The sequence below is a fragment of the Lytechinus variegatus genome, chromosome 3, assembly GCF_018143015.1.
Source record: "Lytechinus variegatus isolate NC3 chromosome 3, Lvar_3.0, whole genome shotgun sequence".
In the NCBI taxonomy this organism is placed as follows: Eukaryota; Metazoa; Echinodermata; class Echinoidea; order Temnopleuroida; family Toxopneustidae; genus Lytechinus; species Lytechinus variegatus.
The window spans coordinates 34,003,750-34,026,554 of NC_054742.1; the positions used below are offsets into that span (position 1 = coordinate 34,003,750).

A 22,805-nucleotide genomic window follows, 5' to 3' on the forward strand; every position below is an offset into this window, starting at 1 on the left:
AACATTGTCATAACTTTTGTGTGTCTCTTCATCATAGCATGCAAAAAAATAACATGTGAATTATCAAACGTGCTTAATCCCTTTACAGTCAATAGACATGAAAACATTTATGACTGGGTGTAGCAGTCATAACTTTTGTCATTTTTTTCAGCACCATATTAACATCTCAATACCATTTGAAACTAACAGTGATTGTGATTGGTTTGTCTGATGGACGGGAACTTACAGAGATATCCAGAGAAAAAGACAATGTTCAGAATACTGGTTTGTGGCAGTCATACTCTCAGATAGAAATAAATGACGACAAAAGTTACAATTGGTTACCAGAATACCAACCAGTATACAATTTCATTATGTGGTGATGATTTTACTAGTTTTGGTGTTAATCTTATCCAGATTCCTGTCCTGCTGACTGTGCCACGGCTCTGCCATTCGGTATTCTCTGTGTGCAATGTTTACTCTATGCTGGGCTTTGGAGACATTCTAGTACCAGGTGCGAAGCTTTATCATTCCTTTATTGGTAATAGTAATAGTGTTTGTTAGCACTTTGTTTGTAAGTTGTCAAATCTGTTATAGTGGCAGTATTAGTAGAGTATTAGTAGTAGTAGTAGTAGTAGTAGCAGTCGTACATTTGCGGTAATGATTTCAAAATGAGTTCAACAGATTCCAATAAAATGGCTACCGGTATTTAATTTGTATGTTTAAAGAAAAGTAATATACCGGTATGCAAAATTATTCTGGTAGAAAAAATATATTTTATGAGAAATGTGCAAAATAACTGTTTCATTCCTGCAAAGGTGACGGTGTTTTTTCCAAGCAATAATAATGCATTGTCCAACATGATTGTGTTTATCTGTGTTGGTTATCTAAAGTGTTTGGTTTTCAGTTTAGATTTCACAAAGTTGGATTAATGTAAGCACACCACTTCCAGATCTAAGATGAAATGTTGACGATTTACGGTGGTGTTTTAAACTCTTGAAATCAGTGATTGCAGTAACTAAATTAGTTTAGCTTTAACAATAGAAGGCATTTCTGTGAAGGTATAAAATCTTAGGCATTTAGCATGTTTGAAATGTTTTTTATTAATCATGGAGTCAAACATATTTGTTATTCCCATACATAATGCAATCTATTTATTTACCGTACTCATGATTTATGACTGAACAAGTGTGAAGTTAACTTTATGAACTCAATCAACTCATCAACATATTGTGACAATAAATACAATTACTGCCATCAACTTTTTTGATTGGACAGGTCTGCTTGTTGGTTTCTGCCACACCTATGACTTGAAAGTTAAATCTCCAAGGATATATTACATCACATCTGTTATTGGTGAGTGTATTACTTTGATATCATACAGTATAAGGTTCGTACATCACAGTGGTGATATTTTTGTGACATAATGAAAAATGAAAAATGACAAAAAAATTCATTACTTAGAAGTCTACTTATCAAGGCAAATGAAAATTGAACCATCATGCAAATAAACTTGTAAATGTCCTGTTTTTGAATTGATATTGTGAAATATATACAAGCATTGTATAGTGTACACAGTACACAGTGCAAGCAAGTGGACTTGCCTCAAACCTTTCCCTTACATGTACACTTTTTGGATTACTAGATCCAGAGCCATTCATGTGCTATTTTGTTCTCTGACATGAAAACATGATCAAGTAAGTAAACTCTACCAAGTGGTGGGACATTGAGTTTAATGTCCCTTAAAATCAATCAATTGTGAAGAATACTCAGGAAATTAGATACAATTGTCTTGTTCAAAATCATTGCTATCATAACCTGAGGATGATTTAGTAGAACTTATAAATGTGATGTATGAATTATTTAAAAGTGATTTGAAATCTTGTCTCTGTATCTTTGCCATATTTTCGTCATGTAATTTTGATATTGTGCAAATTCTAAAAATCTGGTATTAAGTTGTTGACAAATTTACTTCATAGAGAAATATGCCAGGAGTACGGAAAGCTGAGAATTCATTCCTCTTTTTGTTTTATTTTCATCTCTCACAGCATATGGTGTTGGACTGATAATCACCTTCGTCGCACTCACCCTCATGCAGACAGGACAGCCTGCTCTCCTCTACTTGGTACCCTGCACCGTCCTGTCTACCCTGGCTGTAGCAGTGTGTCGTAAGGAGGTCTCCGAGCTATGGAACGGTGGTCCGGTGAATAACCATCACATATTGTGAATGACGGGGAAGGTCGGGAAGGAGAAAAATGACTAGGACAGTAGTAAGGAAATTGGGTCTAGTTCTTTTAACATTTTTTTGTGTTCCATCTGTAGCCTTCTTATGGTATCATTATTAGACATAGTAATGTATTGGTGGTGGTGGTTCTAATCCTAGACCTAAATGTGCATGTGCATTTAGCTGCTACATTTCTAAGCTAGATATATAGCTCCTTGTGTGTTCCCTGTGTAGCCCCTCATTTGGCTTGTTTTAATTAGAGGGCTGTTTCATAGAGTTGTTTAGAAGTAATTCATGACTATGCACGAATGGTGACTTAATGATATAGGGATACATCATTTAGCATTAGAAAGTGTCACTGGTCATCCGTACTGTCATTTTATAATCTATTAATAGCTTCATGAATCATGTTCCTGTTGTTCATTAAGTGTTGCATAACTTACAAGCAGCATTCTGAAACACAACCCTCATATGATAATGACTTAATGTGACTTGCTGCATGTGCATGTAAATACTATTAGTGATCCTTTGAATTCTGATAATTTTTGAAAAAAACATATCACAGTATTGAGTGTAACAAATCATGTAAATATTGGTGTTTAAGGATACATAATTGAAGCAAAAGTAAAATAGAGACAAAAAGGCTGCATGCTATGCAAAAAAAAATAATCCAAAACACAAGCCTTTGCATATTGGGGAGATAAAGATTATTTTGTTTATACATTTTGGGTCTCATAGTCAAAGTTCATTATTGGAAAATTTTGGAAGTTATGTGTGTTATTTATTTTTGTCTGTGGTGGAAGCATAATTATTAACTGTATGCATTCAAAAAATCCTTCTAGATTATTCTCCTATAGGATATCTGATTTGTTGGTGATAAAAACTTTTCCCATTTTCACTATCTTAAAAATTAATCTTGCCAGTATACTGTGAATTGTCTTTGTGTCCAGTCAATAGTAGTGTTAGCACATAATGCAGGACTGTACAATTCATTAATTTATCATTATTTGTACTTTTAGAGTGGTTTCATTCATATGGTGCTCTTTCTTAATATTCCATACATCAGACCAGTGTCTCATAATTGTATGTTGTGTGGTTGGTTTTTTTTTTGTGTAGATCTGTGTATGAGTCTGTCAGTAAGTTCATTTATTTTGTTGTCTCTATATCTTTGAATGCTGTGTATTACATTCTGGGAAGCATATTACATTGTTTTGGAAATGATTTTTTCTGGTACTGTATCATAATATTATATTATTCAAATTAGATTTTGCTACACAAACATTGTTTCATGCAGATTTACAATTGCATATAATTCTACCAAACTTTACCTATATATATACTTATATATATATATTTCCCAATAGCTTCACCTGCTAGATAAATTTGAGGAGTTAAATTAATTCCTACTGTTGTAATTTCACACTTGTCACAGAAGTTTTTAGAAATACAATTCTTTTGAAAGGGAACATTTTATCATTCTTTTTTTTTTTTTTGGGGGGGGTCATTGAAAAGTAAAGCCTCACGCTTAGATTCCTTATATCCATTTTTCTTTTAAAAAAATCACTGTTCTTAGTCTTGTTTATCTACCATAACTAACCTGCTATATATTCAGTTGCATTTTTGTTCGCTCTATTTAAATTTGTCTGTAATTAGATTGTGCATTATGGGCACTTAATCCACAGGCCTGTAGACAATATTAGTAATTGCATCGAGTATTCCAAAATGGGAGATGCATGAAGTAATTTTGTTTATTGTTGTGCATGTTTAGGTATATGCATCAAAGATTATTTTAGGGGTAAATCTTGTTTCCAACAGTGTTGAACATACAACTTTAACCCCAGTCCCATATACTATGATAGTCTCAATTTTATTTCCCTTTATTACTTGGTACACTAATTCCACTGCCATTTTCTTTTTTTATATGCAGAGAGTGAGACAAGAGACAGAGTCACACCCACCATCATCAGCAACGCTACAGTCAACAGATGGAGAGCAGGTGAATGAAGCACTTTCAGAGGACACTCCATCCCCACCTAATCCTCAAAGCCAGGATCATGTAGAAAAGTGAATTATATAGGGCGACAACAGCAGCGCATCAAAAATGCATCTTGGCCTGCGTAGTATGCCCGTAGGCTTATGTACAAATCTTTCTGTGCAATATCATGCCTATTGCACGATATAATGAATAAAATAATTACATTGAATGTTTTCTCCCCGGGATAGTTTGAGTATTTCATTTGATAGTGCCAGTATTGCACTCACCTTTGATTCATGCAAAATTGGCCGTAACTTGTGGAATATTTGTGATATTGCATTTCTAGCCATCGAATATGATACAATTATTGTATACCATACATATGGAAAAGAATGCTGAATTTTCTGTTTTACAGTCATTTGTGTTAAGAAGAGTTCGGAAATTTGGATCTTGAGATATTAACCAGTTTGCTATTTTAACTGAATGGTCACTATTCAAAGCATTTAGGATTTAGATGTGTCAGTATTCAATTGACTAAATGTTAATAGAAGACTGTCAATCTGAAATCACATGAAGGTAATGTAAAGGAAACAAAAGTTAATGAAAATATCCGACTTTGATTCTCCTGTTGGAGATTATATTTATCCATGTCTAATACCATTTTAGATTACTTTGCTTTTGTCTTAATGTTGGAAGTTGGTACATGTTTGTATCTTGCAGGGCATAGCTGTTTATATAGTTGTTCTCTGCATGTAGATCATTTTAAAACTCTTAAAACTATTTTTTTTATTAATTAGAACAGTATGATTTTATGTAAAACACACAAGATAAAATAAGGTTTTATTGTGAAGGTATGGTATATATTTTTTTATAATTTTTAGTCAAGAACACAATTTTCATGCCCATGTTTTGAATAAAAAAAAGTTTTTAATTTAATTCTCCTTATAATTCAAATTATATAATGTTCATAATTTCTAATAATCTTGTTAAAATGTACACATACAATAAGGGAGCCCTGTCTAAAAGTTTATTTACTGCTAGTTTGATTGGTTTTCTATAAGTGGGCATTACACAAAAACAGATTTGCATGGTTTTATATCTGTGCACAATATAGATGTTTTCTGCAGTCATGTTTGGGTTGTTTGTCTTTTTTTTTCATGATATAAAGAATCGATTTATGGCTCAACTTCAAACTTGCTGCAAGTATACTTGTTAAAGAGATTATGATATGTTTAGATTTGGGAGTCAAGATATAAAAAGTCAAAGGTCATTTATCTGAAAAGAACTTCTCATGATGAACTAAGAACTATTTGAAAGATTGTGACTTCAAACTTGATTCAAGAGTGTAAGTGATGACTATCTGTTTAGATTCATGATCATGAATATAAATGTCAAAAAGTCACAGATGACTATTAGTATCCCTAAATAAGACCCCAAAATAACCAATCTGGAATGAAATTATGGAAATGGTTTCAGATTTGAGTAGATATGGGTGTCAAAATATACCAGAAAAAAGTTAGGAGGAATATGGGGTAGGGAAAGTGTTTGTGTTTTTTCAAGGTCAAATGTCAATCACCTTTTCCTGTAAACTGTATAATGGTATCTCTGAGATGAGAAGGAGCATGTTGGTGATCATGGTGTAAAAATGCACAGATTCTTACAAGAAGATCAAGTATGATAAAATTTAAGTACCTAGAATGCACATTTACCCATAAAATTCAAGGTCAAAGCCTTTCAAATGTCAATGACCCTTTTTTACATTATGTGCCATACTGTATTATGGTATTCAACCACCCCTGTTTCTATGCATTTATTCATAATATCATTGCATTGGTTTGGTAGAAACATACAATTTTATGTGTATATGTTTTATTTGTGTATTGTATATAATATATGTCATGATACAGTATTTATTTGTTTTAACAAATTTGCAGATATAGATTGATATGTAAATATTCAGTATGTAATTTGAACGTTATGTACTCTTGAATTCATATCATTTGTTTATTTTATCTCATGTTGATTTTAGATAAATTCTAAAGGATGTGATAATTTATGTTGATGAATAGCATAATAAGATTATTACAGTCACTTTGACTGCAGATTTAGATAATGGATTATTTTATTGTCTAAGATAACATGATTGCATAACATTGTGTACAAGACACACTCCTAATGTCTCTAGCAAACTCACCACTACAATGAACATTAAATAAGATAACTTAATTGGATTAAAATGAGGGGAGAAGAAATTCACCAACTTAAAACAAAACCATTGATGAAGTAATTTTGAGGGAAACACATTGTTTTATTATATTTGCACGTTTCTGTTCACTTCCTTGCAAAATAATATGGCATTAAATTCTAGTTGCTTGTAATTATACCAGTGTTGAGGTCTTTATTTTCTTATGTTACCCTCATGACCAAGAATGAGGGATTGAAAATATAAATGCATACAAGTGGAATTGTGTGGATATACTTTAACCTGATATTGAAAGGGCCCTGACAAATTGGGGCAGTGAGGAAGTGAGTATTAACAAGGCCCTTGATAAGGTGTGATGGTAGACAGTTTGTGTATCTGTGTGTCAACGAATGTAAGATGCCCATATCTCTTTGCCCAAAGATACATATACATACATGTGAATGAGGCACTGCCATTACAAGAAGATGACATAATACTTGTACATGAATTTTTTTAATGGAATCTTAACACAGTGTGTGCCTGTGTGTATATCTGCCACACAAAGACGGACACTGTGTAAAGATCCGGGGGGGGGGGGCACTCAAATTATAATGCATAGTGGGTATGTGCCGCGGAGGGGACCCCCATTTTTACACTCAAATTTCCGTTCCTAGGTATAGCATTTTTGTCTTATTGAGAAGAAGATCAAAGAAAGCCGCTCCAAGGCATAGCAGTTTCTTCTTATCGAGAAAAAAGAAGAAAAAAATCCGCTCCAAAGCTTCGCATATATTTCGTTATGCCGTTTCGATCGCATTGATCTGCTACAATGAGCTGCAATTTCGTTGAAAAGCGGCTGCAGAGCTCACCCGGCGGAGGCCGCGCTATAGTGACACTTCCATAGGGATGCATATGCACTCACACGCCGGGGTTAAGATCATCCCTTGTTTAACAGGACATTCCCAAGGATCTGTGTGTGGCTGTATTAAGCCAATCACATACAGACATGCTTGCGAACAGTCCGTGGGATAAACTGGGAAGTGTGTTTAATCCCATCTCATTTTCATTGGTCTTTCTTTTGTTGTTTTGTGACATTGGATTTTTAAACCATATTTTTAAACCATGATACACGTATAGTCTCTGTGATTGAACCAATCTCTTATTGACATGAGCTTATGAAAGATTTATTGAGGCTAACCTGTGTAAAAATATTGTTAATTTAGATTGAGTGGGGTCTGTGGAGTGCCTTTTAAAATTTTGATTAGTTTCTTTAGGAACCCAGTTTATTTCATCCCCTTTTCCTTTCCCAAGCTTTCTTTTTTCTTCAGCTTTGTTGTGAATTTAGTTATTTATTTATGTATGTGTGTATTTTGTTACTTATTTGAATATCAATCTATTCATTTATCTATTTTTATGTATTAATTTATTCATTCATTTTTATTATTAACAAATCTGGGGGGGGCGACTCTGAATGCCAGTGGGTGGGGCTACCATACTGATCTATTGATGTATTTAAAAATTTACTCCCTTCAATCCAAAGAAATAAGTACAAGAACCACATTATTCCACAGTATTCATCGGGTCCTGGAATTAATTGAAATGGCATGCAGACATGCATACCCACAATATTTATTCCCTTTTTACTTTGATTTTAACGACACCGTACATATGAATAGTAGCTACGCGACTGTAAACAACGGTTTTCCGGTATTTTAATAACCAACTGCAGTCAAATATTACAGAAAACTCCAGCAATGAATAGCAAGATGATATCATGCAATGGATCATATATATTTCAAGGAGTGGAATGAGATGAATTGAACTAATTGTACATTTGAATGTGAGCTGGAATGGAGAGTAGTAGAGACGGCAGCACCACCCCCAATTCAATGGTGGTCCTCGAGCGGGGAGCTGGCGGTATTTCCACCGTGGTTAGCCCATCGACGACCAGCAGGTAAGCCTCTCCGCTCTGATCAAAATGCAGTCACACTCGCACAGCTGCGCAGGCAGTTGTTGATGATAACAGGGGAACTCTCAGGCGCGTAGCCAGGGGGGGGGGGGGCGGTGGGGGCGGTCGCCCCCCCCAAAATATATTTTTTATCAAATTGTATTAAACTTCATGTCATTTCCCTGTATACATTCATCTCCTGTCCTGTTTTGCGCCCTCAGTTTGAAATTTTGAATGACACTTAAGTTTCTTTATATTCAAAATGAAGCGCTTCAGGATAAGTAAAAAAAATTAGGCATCCTTTTTTTTATATAGATAGATAGTTTCAATAAATCGCAGAAGTTTCAACTTTTTGCGCACTATATTCCTTGTAATGAAGTTCAATAATCTTAGAAAATCAATTGAATTAGAGCCGATTGGGTATTCATCTACATTTGATGAAACGTCCGCCCTTCAGTTTCATTGCTCTGTACGGGGAGGAATATCTTCCTCTACCAATCTTCTCCTCTGTTTTGCGAGTTAAAAATATGCACTGTTGCTAAATTGTTTGTAATCAATAATCTGATCTTTCCAAAGAAAGTATTCAATATATCTTTGAGAAAACCCTTTTCTCGGGACCCTTTTTATGGCAAGAAAAATTGATAAAACGCTTTAGCTTCCGCGCTTCGCGCGGATTTATTATCATTTTAATTTCCTCCATTGTATACCTCTTTTGTGCATTCACAATCATTATTTTGAAAACAAGGTTCAAAATCGCAATATAGTCATCCGAATTGGAGGTACTAGAGACAAGAGAAACAGCTCCTCTTCATTTTAATTTATGAAACACTAAAAGCTTCGCGCTTCGCGTGGGAGGGGGAAACTCCCCCTCCCTGCACCCACCCCCTAGGGAGCGCGCTTTGCGCGCTCTGTAAGTGTTAGCACGCTTTGCGTGCATTTACCGCCCCCTCCAAAATGAAATCATGGCTACGCGGTTGGGAACTCTGTTCTAAAAACTGATTTTGCACATCTTCAATTGAACATATTCATAAAATAAGAAGCACGACAATCATATATTTCCATCAGCATGATCAGTACCAACTACCAATGTGTAGCTATGTGCGAATACGGGGCATCGCGAGCGCTGGTTTTGGTGGCACGGTTTTCGCGCGGGTTTTGCTGCGAGTGGCATCGCCTCTGTCTGGGCGGCTCATTGAAAATGGGGTTTAATGCGCATGCGCACATAGTAGGTGCAATCTCGTGCCTTTTAACAGACAGCTGAAGATGTGCTCTTTCTGTACATATAACTTATGTGAATTCAAATGTTATGGGGTGACCCACTCTTATGAACAAGGTTATGAATGACTATGGGTGACCATAATTTGCGCACATTATAAAAATTATCATGTAGTTGATTTTCAACCCAAAATTTCTTACAGTTCGCACAAAATTAATCAAAATCATAAATACCAAACGGAAGGCAGGGTTCCAATACTTCCAAAGTCAAATTAGCTTGACGGAATTATAAATAGGCCAAGGGTTTCGCCGGTGTCGCGATCTCAAAATTCCATGACGATCGACTAGTGCGCACTGGGCTGAAAAAGTGTCATAAAAAAGTGCAACTTAATATGCGCACCATCATTTTGCAAAGCTTTAAATAATGAATAAAACAGAGGAAGGTAAGTTAATTGTATCAGATGGAGGTTAAAATGCCATAAATTCGGTTGGTATCACATTTTACTTACTTATTGGAGACCTCTGCTTGCAAACTGGCGATTTCTTGATGCTTGATGCTGAGAAGTTCAGATTTTCTCGGAGCGGACGCAAAAGGTAATAAAATTGGCCGATGTTTTGCCAATATTTTCGCAAATTGAGGCCTTACCTTCAAGAAAATTTCCATACTTGGTACATTTAAGTCGCTTTTTCTGTTGGTGATATCAGTTTTTCAGTATATTTATTAGATATTGAGATATTCGACCCTGCGCAAAATAAGGTAACGCGCGAATTAAGGTCACACCACCATAAGTTTCAGTAATGTGTTTTACTGCGGCTCACTCAGGCAGTAATAGCCCACCCACTCATGCATATTGCGAGGTTAGTATAAGTATACTAACCCACCCTAACCCAGGGAGCTTTGGCCCGCTTTGCGGGCCGGAGCCCAGGAGTCGACTGTGCAAAACGAGGGAGATGTAGGACTGGGGTAGATTGTGGTCTCAATAGTAATCTTAATGAAATGTGGAAACAGAAATTATGCACTTACCACGATTATTTGGATCAAGGTCTATCGTGACACACAAACCCTGACATCGATGCACAGACTGGAACCTCAAAAAACGAAATATAGCCTCGGTCTCGATCGGCCATTTTGTTTTGAATTTTGAAAGAAGGAGAGGTATCGCGACAGAACTTTTCATTTTTTTGAGGTTCCAGTCTGTGCCTCGATGTCAGGATTTGTGTCACGATAGACCTTCATCCATAAAATCGTGGTAAGTGCATAATTCCTGTTTCCACATTTTATTGAGATTACTATTGAGACCCCAATCTACCCCAGTGTCTCCCTCGTTTTGCAAGGTCGACACCTGGGCTCCCTGGGTTAGGCCCACCCATGGGTTCATTTCATCTCGCGTGCGAAGGAATACAAATGCATGCGACACATGCAAATCTTTAATGGGCTATTGCCCAAATAAATCATTATAACACTAAATTTTGGATTTCACATTGTGCTATGACATTTACTAAACCATATGGATCCTTTGGTGACTTCTCTTTCCAGTTTGTTAAAAAAAAAATGTATTGTTTCTTGATCTTCACGTGGATGCCCTGTGATCAGCGACAAATCAATTTTGGCCTAAAGAGGGCATGCGATATTATTTATAAGCCGGTTTGTTAACGGAGCTCTGATGCTTGTCCTGCTAGCTGCATACTAGGTGCTCAGCATTATTTTCTCACTCGTTCAATCCACTTTCTTCATCATCTTGTCAAAAGATGGCATACTTCACCTTTAAGTATATACATGAGATGCAACCTGTTGATTTTTTTGTACAATTTCCTATTATGTGCCGACGACTTGAATCGAGACTGTAAGATAGGAAAAATTCGCATTTCAATTGTTGTTTGCGTGATTTCCACCGCAGTAAGTATTCGGATGGACGGACGGAGTATCTTGGCCGAAATTTGGAGATAAGCATTAAAAAATCATTTTTATAAATAATTTTGAATATATTTTTAAAATTAAGTAAGTTGATTGATGAAAATTACGTAGTGAATTAATGTAGAAGTTTTTGGCGTGTTTTAGTCCCTCACATTCGTGTGATGAATGAAAACGTCAAAATGCACTATGAAATCACATGCGTTGTGCGAGGTTTGTATAGCTAACCTCGCATGCATGTGTGAGTGTGTATAAGCCAGGAGGCTCCTGGAGATTAATGTCATATCACTGACGTGCTTAATCTCCTATGGAGCCAGAGACGGGATGCCATTGCTCTACACGCACCGATGAATTGGGCAACAATAATGTTGCTCCAAAATACTTGTTTTCTTTAGGGCTTTGAGCCCAAAATTATGTAAATGGGCTACAATATTGGTGTGCAACTTTTGGCCCAAAATCTTTGTTTTTTTAGTACAATTACTAAATCCTTCTTCAGTTATTAAATGATCTCTTTTTACTAGACATATTTGCCCGAATTCACAGAGGTGGTTTTTAATTCCATCGGTTAAACCCATACACATATTATATGCATATTTCCTGTATAAATTACGCTTATTTAGTGCATATATTAAAATATGTCCAATGCTGATGCGCGCTTTTGTCAAAATGGCGCCTGTTGCCGTGGTTATCCATGCTATTCTATTCATGTGTCCGCTGTGTTTAATTAATGAGTCCGTTCTTCAAACAGTGGACTCATGAATGAAATAACATACTTAAACATGGCAACAGGCATCAATTTGGCGCAATCTGAAAAAAACGCGCATTCATTTTTTTTATATACTTGGAAAATAAGCGTAATTTTTACAGGAAATCTGCATAAACCATGGGTTCAACTGATGGTTTTAAAAACCACCCTTGTGAATTCGGGCCAATATTATAAAAGAAAAACAAAATACTGTAAACAGACAGTGCATTAGACACATTTTTAGAGAGGCCTGTCTTTGGATAATTTTTTGATGGTCTAATTTGATGTTATTTCTAATTATAATCATTACATTTCCCCCCCTAAATTCAAGGCCTCCATCAGGAAGACGATCAAGGAACATGGTGAGATCACACAGAATTATTCTTTTCATTTTTCAAGATTATAATTTGTTAAATCAATGTTTGCAGTGCTCAGTAATACATTATATATTGACTAAAATAAAGTTAAATCGACTGTTAAAAGGGTATACATCTGATACTGCCAAAAGAAAGGAATCAAAATTATCTAGAGATTCTTTTTTTCAGGGGGGGGGATGGGTTGAGGAGGGAAGAGTTGAATATATCAAGCAAAGTTGGTGTGTTAGTAGTTGTTTCAAGGATCAACATTAAACATAATGTTTGATGTTGATGACATGAGTCATGAAATTGGTCTTAAGGAAATTCTTGTATTTTGGGTTAAGTTGGATTTTGATAGGATGTAGAAGAAATATCTTGCTTTTATATTCCAGTTTTCTAAATTTTGCTTGTTAAGTCTCTCATGACTAAATTTCAAACTTTTTAACAATAACTTTCCTTGGTGAATTATTGTGGGTTTTGAGTTTTGTGGTCAGATATAATTATTTTGCATATGAGCATCATCATCAGCATGACTAAGACTTTTGCAAATTCTGACTGATATAATTAATTTCAGACTCCCATACAGAGATCAGGAAGCCAGCTAGAGATGTTACCACCAGATGGTAAGAACTAATCAAACACTTTTAGTGATTGATTTTATTTTAATTGTTGCAGTGTTCTTATCTTAAGACATGTTGATGATGTATTTAAGTGGTACATGTATCAAGGTTTTGTGATCATGAATCTTACTTTTATATTGTTTTCATTTATAATATACTTTGAAACTGTGACACATAAATTAGTAAATTCACAATTTCATCTACCAGGGGGCTGTTGCATAAAACTTTTGCCACAAAAAAGGATTTTGGCAATAAACAAAAACTCTGCCAAATGGAATTATGCCATTGACACTTACACATTGAAAAATTCTGGCAAAATTTTACCAGATTTTTTTCCTATATGCAATAGACCTCTAGTAGATATTTTTTTGGCAAAAATAGAAAATCATTTATTAATGCGAAAAAAGAACAAATAGTAAATAAAAGTAAGAGAGTTTTAAAGAATAACTAAAGAGTAATTACATGTTCATGAAGATATTGTTAGCCTTGGTATCCTTTGCTAAGATCTGATTGTACATTTGCTCACTTTCTCCACAGGTGATAAATGAATATCTACATGTAGGAGGAATATATTCCTACAATGACTTTTGCCTCTACAGAGAGTATATGGCATCCCAGCTATTATAGCCAGGAAATTATCTGTTATTATATATTGTACTTATGCATACATGTATCAAACTACAGTACATAAAAAACCTGATTCTACCCTATGAAATTCACCTGCAGATGAGCCATCCAAAGATCGACCTGGATCTAGGACTTCCAGTCGCACAAGTCATCGGCCGTCTAGTTCCTCAGAGAAAAGTCCTCGTCAGACACAGAGTGCTGGGTCATCAGGTCGGAGGTCACGCCAAGGTCACGAGGAACATGATGCTGGATTCAATAGGGCTAACAGTTATGATGGTCTTGCTTCGCCTCCACCAGGGGAATCTAGACCAGGTAGTACGATTCACAAACAAGTTTCTTTGACCACTGTCAAGAGAAACTATGAAACGTAAGTGTGTAACTAATGCATGTATTTTTGTGAGATATGATATATTGATGAGAGCTGCAAGTGAGCCACCACACATTTTAATTTTTGTACCTACTCAATTTCATTCAGTTCTTCTGCTTTAGCCCTTAGCAGTAGACAAGTTACACCAATTTTTTCATTAAACATGTCACTTTATATTACTCAGGAGTGATTAATGAACTTGAGTATGTCAAATTATTTAATGGAGTTGCCATTGTGTATGTTTTACAACCACGATGCTTCACACACTCCTTCAAGAAAGATATCTTTATGATATTATAACTGAGATTTCAGACGATGCTCATTTATTGGTACATAAATTATTTCCCTCAGGCATGGAATTCCAAAGAATGAAAATTGGGACTTTGTGCCAGAAGCCATCACCAGACAAACACCCTTAACAAATGGAACAAGCCATACACATGTAGACAGAAACAAGACTGTAGGAGCCACTGGTGGACACACCCACAAAGATGAGGGGGTGGTGGGAGTGGGCATTGATGGAGGAAATGGTGATGGGGTTAATGTGTTGTCAGAGAAGGAATGTACAGAGGAGAGATTGAATTATCTGATGGAGCAGTTGAGAATAAAGGATAAAGAGATCAAACAACATGAAGAAAGGAGAAAGTCAGGTAGTGCAGCTAAGAAAAAAGGTAAGAGATCTAGGCACATTTTATCTATCAATGTCCAAATAACTTTTCAAATCCTGAAGCAGGTCTCCACACTACCTTTTTTTTCTCCTGGTCTGACCTGGGGCCCGTTGCATAAAGCTTTTTACCTGAGAAAACTCGGGTTGTTTTTACCAGAGTTTTTGCCTTGTGTTAAAGTCAATGGCAGAAATCAGACTAATCTTAGTTTTTAGTTTTTACCAGAGTTTTCTCAGGTAAAAAGTTTTATGCAACAGGCTCCCGATCATTACGGACCAGTAGATACCCAGTATTTCGTTTTTTACTGGTCCAAACCTAAAATTTACTGGTAAAAATGAAGAAAAACAAAATAAAAGACCCGGGTTTATTTTGCTGTCTTTTATTGCTTGACCCCCCCCCCCTCCAAAAAAAAAAGTACACACACAGCGTAATTCATGAGACTCATTTCTAAATTTTAGAGAGCCATTTGGATGCTAGAGCCATTTTCATAATTTACAAAAGGGAAGAAAATGTAATCTGTATGTTGGACCAGTAAATCTGGCTATTTCTGAAAAGTTACTGGCCTGACAGCAATGATTCCGTGTCTGGTACCATCGGACCGGCGCCAGTGTAATGTGCTGTCTCAAGTCATGCCTCAAGTCAAGACTCTAGGGACCACAAAAATCTATCAAAGTACATCTATTGGAAACACATTTTGCCTATATCTTGTCTAGAAAATTGCTCTGATGCACAGATTAGGCAATTTGGATTAGCAATGTGTGTATATTTATTTGGTCAAAAATATATATGCATGCACAAGGCTCTTCTGTGCAAGTGTGTCGCAATAGTTTTGCCACATAACTGTATCACAGAAAGGACACTTAACGGTTCTCCAAGACTGAATCATTATTTCCTCACAAATTGAAGTTTTTTTCGAAATAATATGAAAGCTTATTTATGTATGAAATCTGATTTTCTGCTAACAATCAATGAAAAATAATTTGAAGGGATTATATTTTTCTATATACTCTGTTTTACTTTACAAATTAATTTGTATATACTTTGTAATTAAAAGTTTATTTGCAATTTCTTTGTAATTACTTTACAAATTAATTTCTTAAAAAAGCATAGTCAAATTACTGATGTATTTTATGTATATTTCTTAAATTTCTTCGTGGATTTTTTTTTCTTTCTATAAAATCTATCTTGTGCATTATTACAACCACAAAGAGCCTAAAACGAATTTACTTTGATCAGTAAATCAAACTAAACATCAAATTTGAATTTTAGCTTCAAATTCAATTTGAATTGGAACATGAAATCTCAATTTTCAATCTTTCATGCAGGAACAAAATCACACATAACTTTGCAACACTTGGTCATCACAAATCATGAACTCAAAAGATGCAAGCAACTCAAAAGAAAAAAAAATGATAATACAAAGTTCTCTTCAAACAAATTTCTGACAAAAAAACTGTAAATAGGGACTGATTCAGCCCACAGTATTCAAATACTCAGTGTTCAGTTGAAATTAACATTGACAATTCACAAGAAGGCATCAGTTTCTTGTCTCCAATTTCTGCAACATCAACAGCAAATATGCAAATATATTGTTTCAATGATACTTTGCCCTTGAAATAGTAGGAAGTATTTGTTATATCAGTTGCAGATTCTTTAGTAAAGAATAGAGAAGACCCTTCCACTGTCACTGACTCCTACTATGTTTCAACAGGTAATCAACCAGAATTAGATCTAGGTGAGTTTGGTTATGTATATGACTATATTACTTGCATTTCGTATATGTTGGGAAAATGTTATTGCAATCTGTGGAGAAATATTTCAACATCTAAAAGTTGTTTTATCATGTTTATAATGATGAATATACAGACTGGTAAAGGGGTATGGTAATGTGAATTATGATAGATTGCTTCTTAAATATGTGAATCATTATAGCTTTACCTGTAGAGCCATGGCTTTATAAGTGGATATTAAAGGGTTAGAATCTGCAGTCAATTGGATGGTTCATATTGTATTAAAGATTCCCTCATAGACCTCTGTATTAGAGAAAATTGACAACGTTAAAAGGTAATCTGTGATCCTTTTGTTCCTAGGCAATTGATATATATTTATATTAATGATGTTAATAAATTTTGGCATTATCACTCTATTGAGGATCTATGATAAGAGTACATGATTAAAATATTGCATTCCAGTTAAAATATGTTAACATCATTCAGTTGTAGCTTTTAACACCAATTTCACTTTGCCTGTCTTCTATTCCGATTCTTCACAAACACAATGCTTGGGGATGAAAATAATGTTGCATATCAGTCATGCGGTGTAAGTGTAGCTGCATTATATTTCTTCAGGTGAAGAATTTCAGTTGGGATGTGGCCCTTTAATTCCATGTAGAGGATGTATACCTAATCAATGTTTTATTAGTACCTACCTTACTTGTAAGTAAAGTTACTTGGCCCAACTGAAATACCTTTACTGTAGCTACAAACAATGTATAGTAGATAACTTGATATACAAATATGGAATAATAAATGAAGAAAATGTGAAACATGCTTATATCATGAAAAATATAAATTATATCTTTGTCAATAGGTTTACAATAATACTCTATTCTAAATCATGGTATACATTGTAGTTAAAGAGCCTGCTCTGAGTATGGGAGCTACTGCTGGACCTCCACCATTCCTTGAAGATAGAAAAGAAGATAAGGCTGATAATACTGAAGTAGCTGATGATGAAGAGGATGTTGATGAGGAGGAGGATGACGAGGAAGAAGAAGGACCTACTGCTCCAATTGAACTCATGGGAGAAGTAAGATTATACCTTTGTTTTATGTAAATATGATGGACTATTGAAATACCCATTGGCATATTGTTAGTAATCAAGTTGAATGTCTGCCCTGTTGCATCTTAATGGGGTCATTTTGTAAGAAAACTAAGTAAACATTTTTTTTATCATGAATTCCAAATTTAATCAAAGCTAATAATGCTTTAGTAAAAAAAAAACATGAAAAAAAAGAAGCAAAATAGAGTTTGAAATATTTTCTTTTCTTGCCGTTTTATTATTTTTTCATTTGAAATCTAAATTGGCATATTAGATCTCTGAAAGATTAACACTTCCCTCTTCAGTTTTATTCAGTTATGACAAACCACAAAAATGCAAACTGCCAAGTGAGAACTCCCTCAACCTTTTATGAATTAAATATATGTAGAAATAATTATTCATTTATTTTCTTTCTTGTATCAGTTCTTAGATTCTGTGATGGAAGAAGACTATGAAACTGCAGATAAGCTGTGTAAAATGAGTAAGTAAACTTATAACGATTGTTAATCCAACATTCCCTTGAGAGTCAGAAAATAAGTATTAATCTCAGCTGTATCAATTTTAATTCTGTTTATTCTGAAAAGAGGCTGATATGCACTGGATACTTTACAATGCTGTAATACATACATGCCAAGTATTCCTATTAAATATTACACAACATAGGAATATTCCTTTTTGGGGGAAAAGAAAATTGTCTTTTTAGTCTGTGTAGTCCTATTTTATATATTTTTTTCTGTAGTATTGAATATGATTTTTTTTTGTCTTTAAACTGTTTATTCAAACTGGTTAATAATTGTTCCATGATTCTCCCGAAAATTTCCAATCTTAGTTTGACTTTTTTATCTCTATTTCATGCAATTAATATATTCATATTTCAGTTATTCAATAGTTAATCCATAGTTTTATTTATGTTGAGAATTGTCTATTTGATGTATTCCATTCAGCAATTATTTTAATGTTATCAAATAAGACATATGTATTTAATACTCTCTTGACTGTTATCATGTATCCATAGTATATTGTCACAATAAAATTGATTTAAAATGAAATTGAATTGTATGATTATACCAGTATAAATATGCAGAAAGCACAATATTTTGACAGTGGAAAAGGATAAATATAATTTTTCCAATCAGAATTTGATTGTAAGGGGGGAAAATTATATTTTTTTTGATGCAAATATATTTGCTAAAAGAAAGCTTGAATTAAAAGCATGCACTATTTCTTTCATAGTTCTTATATATGAGCCTGAAAATGCTGAGTGTCTGCAATTCAAGCCACTAATTGAAGAGATGCTGAAAAGATGTGAGTTTCAAATGATAATTATTATTGTCTTCATATGTTATTAAAGTCTTGTATGGATAATATTATTTACAAGTAAATCTACCAATTAATCTCAGAATAGACTTTATATTTCAAGTGTACAAAATGAACAGAACTTGAAATGTAACAAAAATGTAGAATACTAAAAGGGTGGTAAAATATTGAGTTACTTTTACACATATTTTGGTATAAAAATATGAATTGGATGGTCATATTGCTGCTTACTCAATAGATCGAGGGGGGGCAGAATTTCAGTACATGGGGAGGGGGAGGAAATACTTTTTTTTTGTTTAGGCAATATTTGTTTTGACAACCCCTCCCCTCATAAAAGGTTCTCATTGACAAGAATAATCTCATTTTGGACCAAGAAGAACTGGCGGGCAAAGAAGAAAGGCAATGTTATTCAATTATTGTCCTCCAAGAATGTAAAGATAGGAATAACTACTGATTGAATGTAGAAGATGATAACGGGTGGACCTTATTTTGTTATGAGGGAGATAAGTAAAATACACATGCATGAAAGTATTAACAATTATGATTTCATGTAATAAAATAAGAAAAAAGAAAGAAAGAATTGCATATTCATGATGACATTTTTAAAAAAATGTGTGTTTTTTTATATAAGATTTCAATGACATTTTTATTGTTTTTAATGTTTGAATTTACTTTATTTATTTAGATATCATTATTTTCAGTGTGCAATACCCCTTAAACAAAACTGTATTCCTGCAACAGCAAGATAAGTTCTCTCTATTGGCTGTTTTTCTTTGAGTTAAAGTAAACATTCTACAATAACTGATGCAATATAAAAGCCATGTCCTTGATATATTCAGTTATTTTGGAATTCTTTTTTATCCTCTGCTAGTGTGGCATTATCAGCTGTATGGAAGCAGCAGTGAAGACGAGAGCGGAGATGATGATGAAGAATATGATGATGAAGAAGATGATGAAGAAGATGAAGATGATGAGGATGATGACAGTGATGATGACTCGGAAAGTGACAGGTAATAAGTTGATATTTTTATTTTTAGAATATTTCCAAAATATTTAATGGAGTAAACCTACCCCTTCTAATGTTGTACTTCTTTACACATATTTTTACCAATTCACTGAATTTATATATCTTTTTTGGACAAAAATCTTATACACTTATAAAAATTGAATATATTGCATATGTTGTAAAAGAAATTACTGCATCTTGATTCCATCACTATTGATTGTAGTTGACAATAATCAAAATGGTCATGTTGCATATGTTATAATGCAGACAAGTTACTGTTGCGCCCTATTTAATATGTCACTATTAGTTAGGCCCGTTTCGGGTACACGTGTACACGCACGGTCAAGTCAGTGCACGTGTACTAAATTCCATCACCGTGTACACGGTAGCATCTGCATAAACAAGCTCACAGCCTCACATTAAATCTTAGTTCTCAGACACTGCACATGTTTTAATTAGTAATATGTCAACATATTTCAATTAATCCAGAGTGAGTTCACTTCCAAAATCGCCAATTTAATCCACATTCTTTCTGGAGACTCACGTTTTTGTACCACGAAATAGGCACGAAATGGGTCTGCTCCGGTCTCAAAAGCTCGAAAGCGTTGCTCAATCACACTCAGAGTCAATTTGAGAATCACCAATTGCGATAGCGATCATCGCTACAACTTACGTGTTATACGCTCGCACACAAGCCTACAAACAAACGCTCTTCAAATTGGCAACATAATAATGAAAATCAATCGATAACTTCAGTTACACTTATTCTGCAGCGATCTGTGCATGCATGTACGGTACAGTATACAAAATGCGCATCCACCGAGCGTCGGCAATAGCTAGGGCCCTGCACTGATTTTCTTTTGCATTCTTTATTAATTTAATGCGCTGCTAAGCCGAGTAAACTTTTAATTTGCACCAATTTTTGTGGATTGATACTTCAAACTTCTCAGGTAAGCTTTAAAACCGTGACTTAGGCTATATAGACCCCTTTTTATGACATATTGATGCGGGTCCGTGTCGACATGAAAACAGAACTCGCTCTCACAGTGTTTACAACGTGTACACGTGTACACGACCGAAAAACACGCCGTGTACACGTGCATCAAAAATGGACTTTCAAAACGGGCCTAGTCACTATTAAAAATGATAAACGGGTTGCTCATGTTGTAATTGTAGACAAGAGATTACTATGCCTGCCAATATCTTTACATCGATATTTAAATTTAATGACAGGCTTTTTAAAATTCATATGAATAATACATGTATGACCAGCTTAAAAATGCTTAATATTCTCATTTCCTTGTCCTTGACTTGGTTTCATACTTATACAGTATGAAACTGTATTTGGGATATGTATGCACTGATGTGTAGGAGATATTGGATGTTTCAATTGTTTTATTGGTACCGTTTTGATCCCCCTACAGTTCTGATGAGAGTGAGGATGAGGAGGAGGAGGAGACAAAAGGAAAGACTGATTCTAAATCTGTGGTTTACCCAAATACTTCAGATACTTCCAAATCAGATGCCATCCACTGATAAATGACTATGATGGTGTGCTTCAACAATGTTGCTAATATGATTGTTTGTCTTCACGGTATCAAATCATAAATCTACAACAATGAGCCAGTGATTCACTTACCGTTACATATGATGGCAAATATCGCTTGTTACAGAGCGCCATTGCCTTTCTTGATTCCTAATTACTGACTTTTATGCAAAGGAGCCATCAAAACTTATCAGCTAAAAAGGCACATTTATAAACTTAAACATTCCTTTGCCTTTCTGGAGTATTTTGAGAAGGAATTACATTTTTCTATAATTGATCTTCAAAGGACTCTGCAGTTTATCTCCATTGTGTGTAATCATAAATGATCTTCAGTTGGTAATGGTTACATCAGCTGTCAACAGTAAATGCATATATTGATGCCTATATATACTGACTTCCATTCAAAGGAATCACTAGAACTATATCAACTACCAAGGTGTGTCCATCATCTTATCAGCAGCTTTGCCTTTTTTTTCAGTATTTAAAAAGAGGTTTAAGGCACTTGAATGTTATTCTATTGTTAATCTTCAAAGGACTATGCACCTTATTTCCATTGTGTGGAATCATAAACGAATTACAGTGACTATATAGGCAGTGATTCACTGGTGTATAATGGTTACATTGGTTAATGCTATTGCATATCTTGATGCCTATTTATACTGACTTTTATTCAAAGGAACCACCAAAAATTATCTACTACATAGGCATATTTATTAACTGCTCAGCAGATTTGCCTTTTTAGAGTAGTTCATGAAGCAAGATGGTCACTTGATTGAATATTCAGCTTATCTTGAAGATACTATATTTATTACTTGTACACTGCAGGCAAGCTGAACACCATGTTTACCATATGTTATCTTTGGCATGTTTACCATGCATTACTTCAAGTGTACGTAGGGCGTCAAGTGATAGAGTGATCCTTTACAGAATCTCACAAAGCAAATTTGTCATCAGAGTTTTCAAACATGTTATTTTTCATAGAATTCATCTCCTTTTATTTATTTTTTAAGGGATTTTGGGGGTGTGTCATTCAAAATTTTATTATTATCTAAGCATTTTTTGATATATTCATGCATTTATTACTTTTTAATGAATTTTGTTAGTGTTAGGTAGACGCACATTATTGTCAGTCCATCCGTCCATCTTCCAGTGTCTTAAAAACAAGTAGAAGAGTGTGTTGAATTTCCTTGTATTTCTTTTGTTGTTGAAATTCCATGGAGTATGTTGGTTTAGAATAGGCGGTTTCAAACCGCCTCGATCACAAGAATCCCCGTTAAATTACGAGAACTTTTTAAGGCTAAAAA

General features: G+C 34.6%; 1 protein-coding gene and 1 long non-coding RNA gene across 4 annotated transcripts; both read left to right on the forward strand.

The window, feature by feature from the left end:
- The first annotated feature begins 370 nt into the window (after positions 1-370).
- LOC121410842 lies at positions 371-6,555 on the forward strand. Its single transcript, XR_005969382.1, has 4 exons — positions 371-493; positions 1,258-1,335; positions 2,028-2,249; positions 4,131-6,555. It is a non-coding gene; the product is annotated as an uncharacterized LOC121410842 (long non-coding RNA).
- Positions 6,556-8,017: 1,462 nt separating this feature from the next.
- Positions 8,018-22,805, forward strand: LOC121410843 (altered inheritance of mitochondria protein 44-like). Of its 3 annotated transcripts, none has more exons than XM_041603163.1 (11): positions 8,018-8,311; positions 12,509-12,539; positions 13,108-13,156; positions 13,880-14,147; positions 14,499-14,818; positions 16,455-16,547; positions 17,445-17,620; positions 18,056-18,113; positions 18,866-18,937; positions 19,821-19,959; positions 21,380-22,805. In XM_041603163.1, exons 1-11 carry the CDS (start codon positions 8,208-8,210, stop codon positions 21,489-21,491), a joined length of 1,422 nt encoding a protein of 473 aa, XP_041459097.1. In that variant the 5' UTR covers positions 8,018-8,207; the 3' UTR covers positions 21,492-22,805. The 3 variants fall into 3 exon arrangements, with proteins under 3 accessions (XP_041459097.1, XP_041459098.1, XP_041459099.1); XM_041603164.1 differs by having other exon boundaries at positions 16,461-16,547; XM_041603165.1 differs by lacking the exon at positions 16,455-16,547.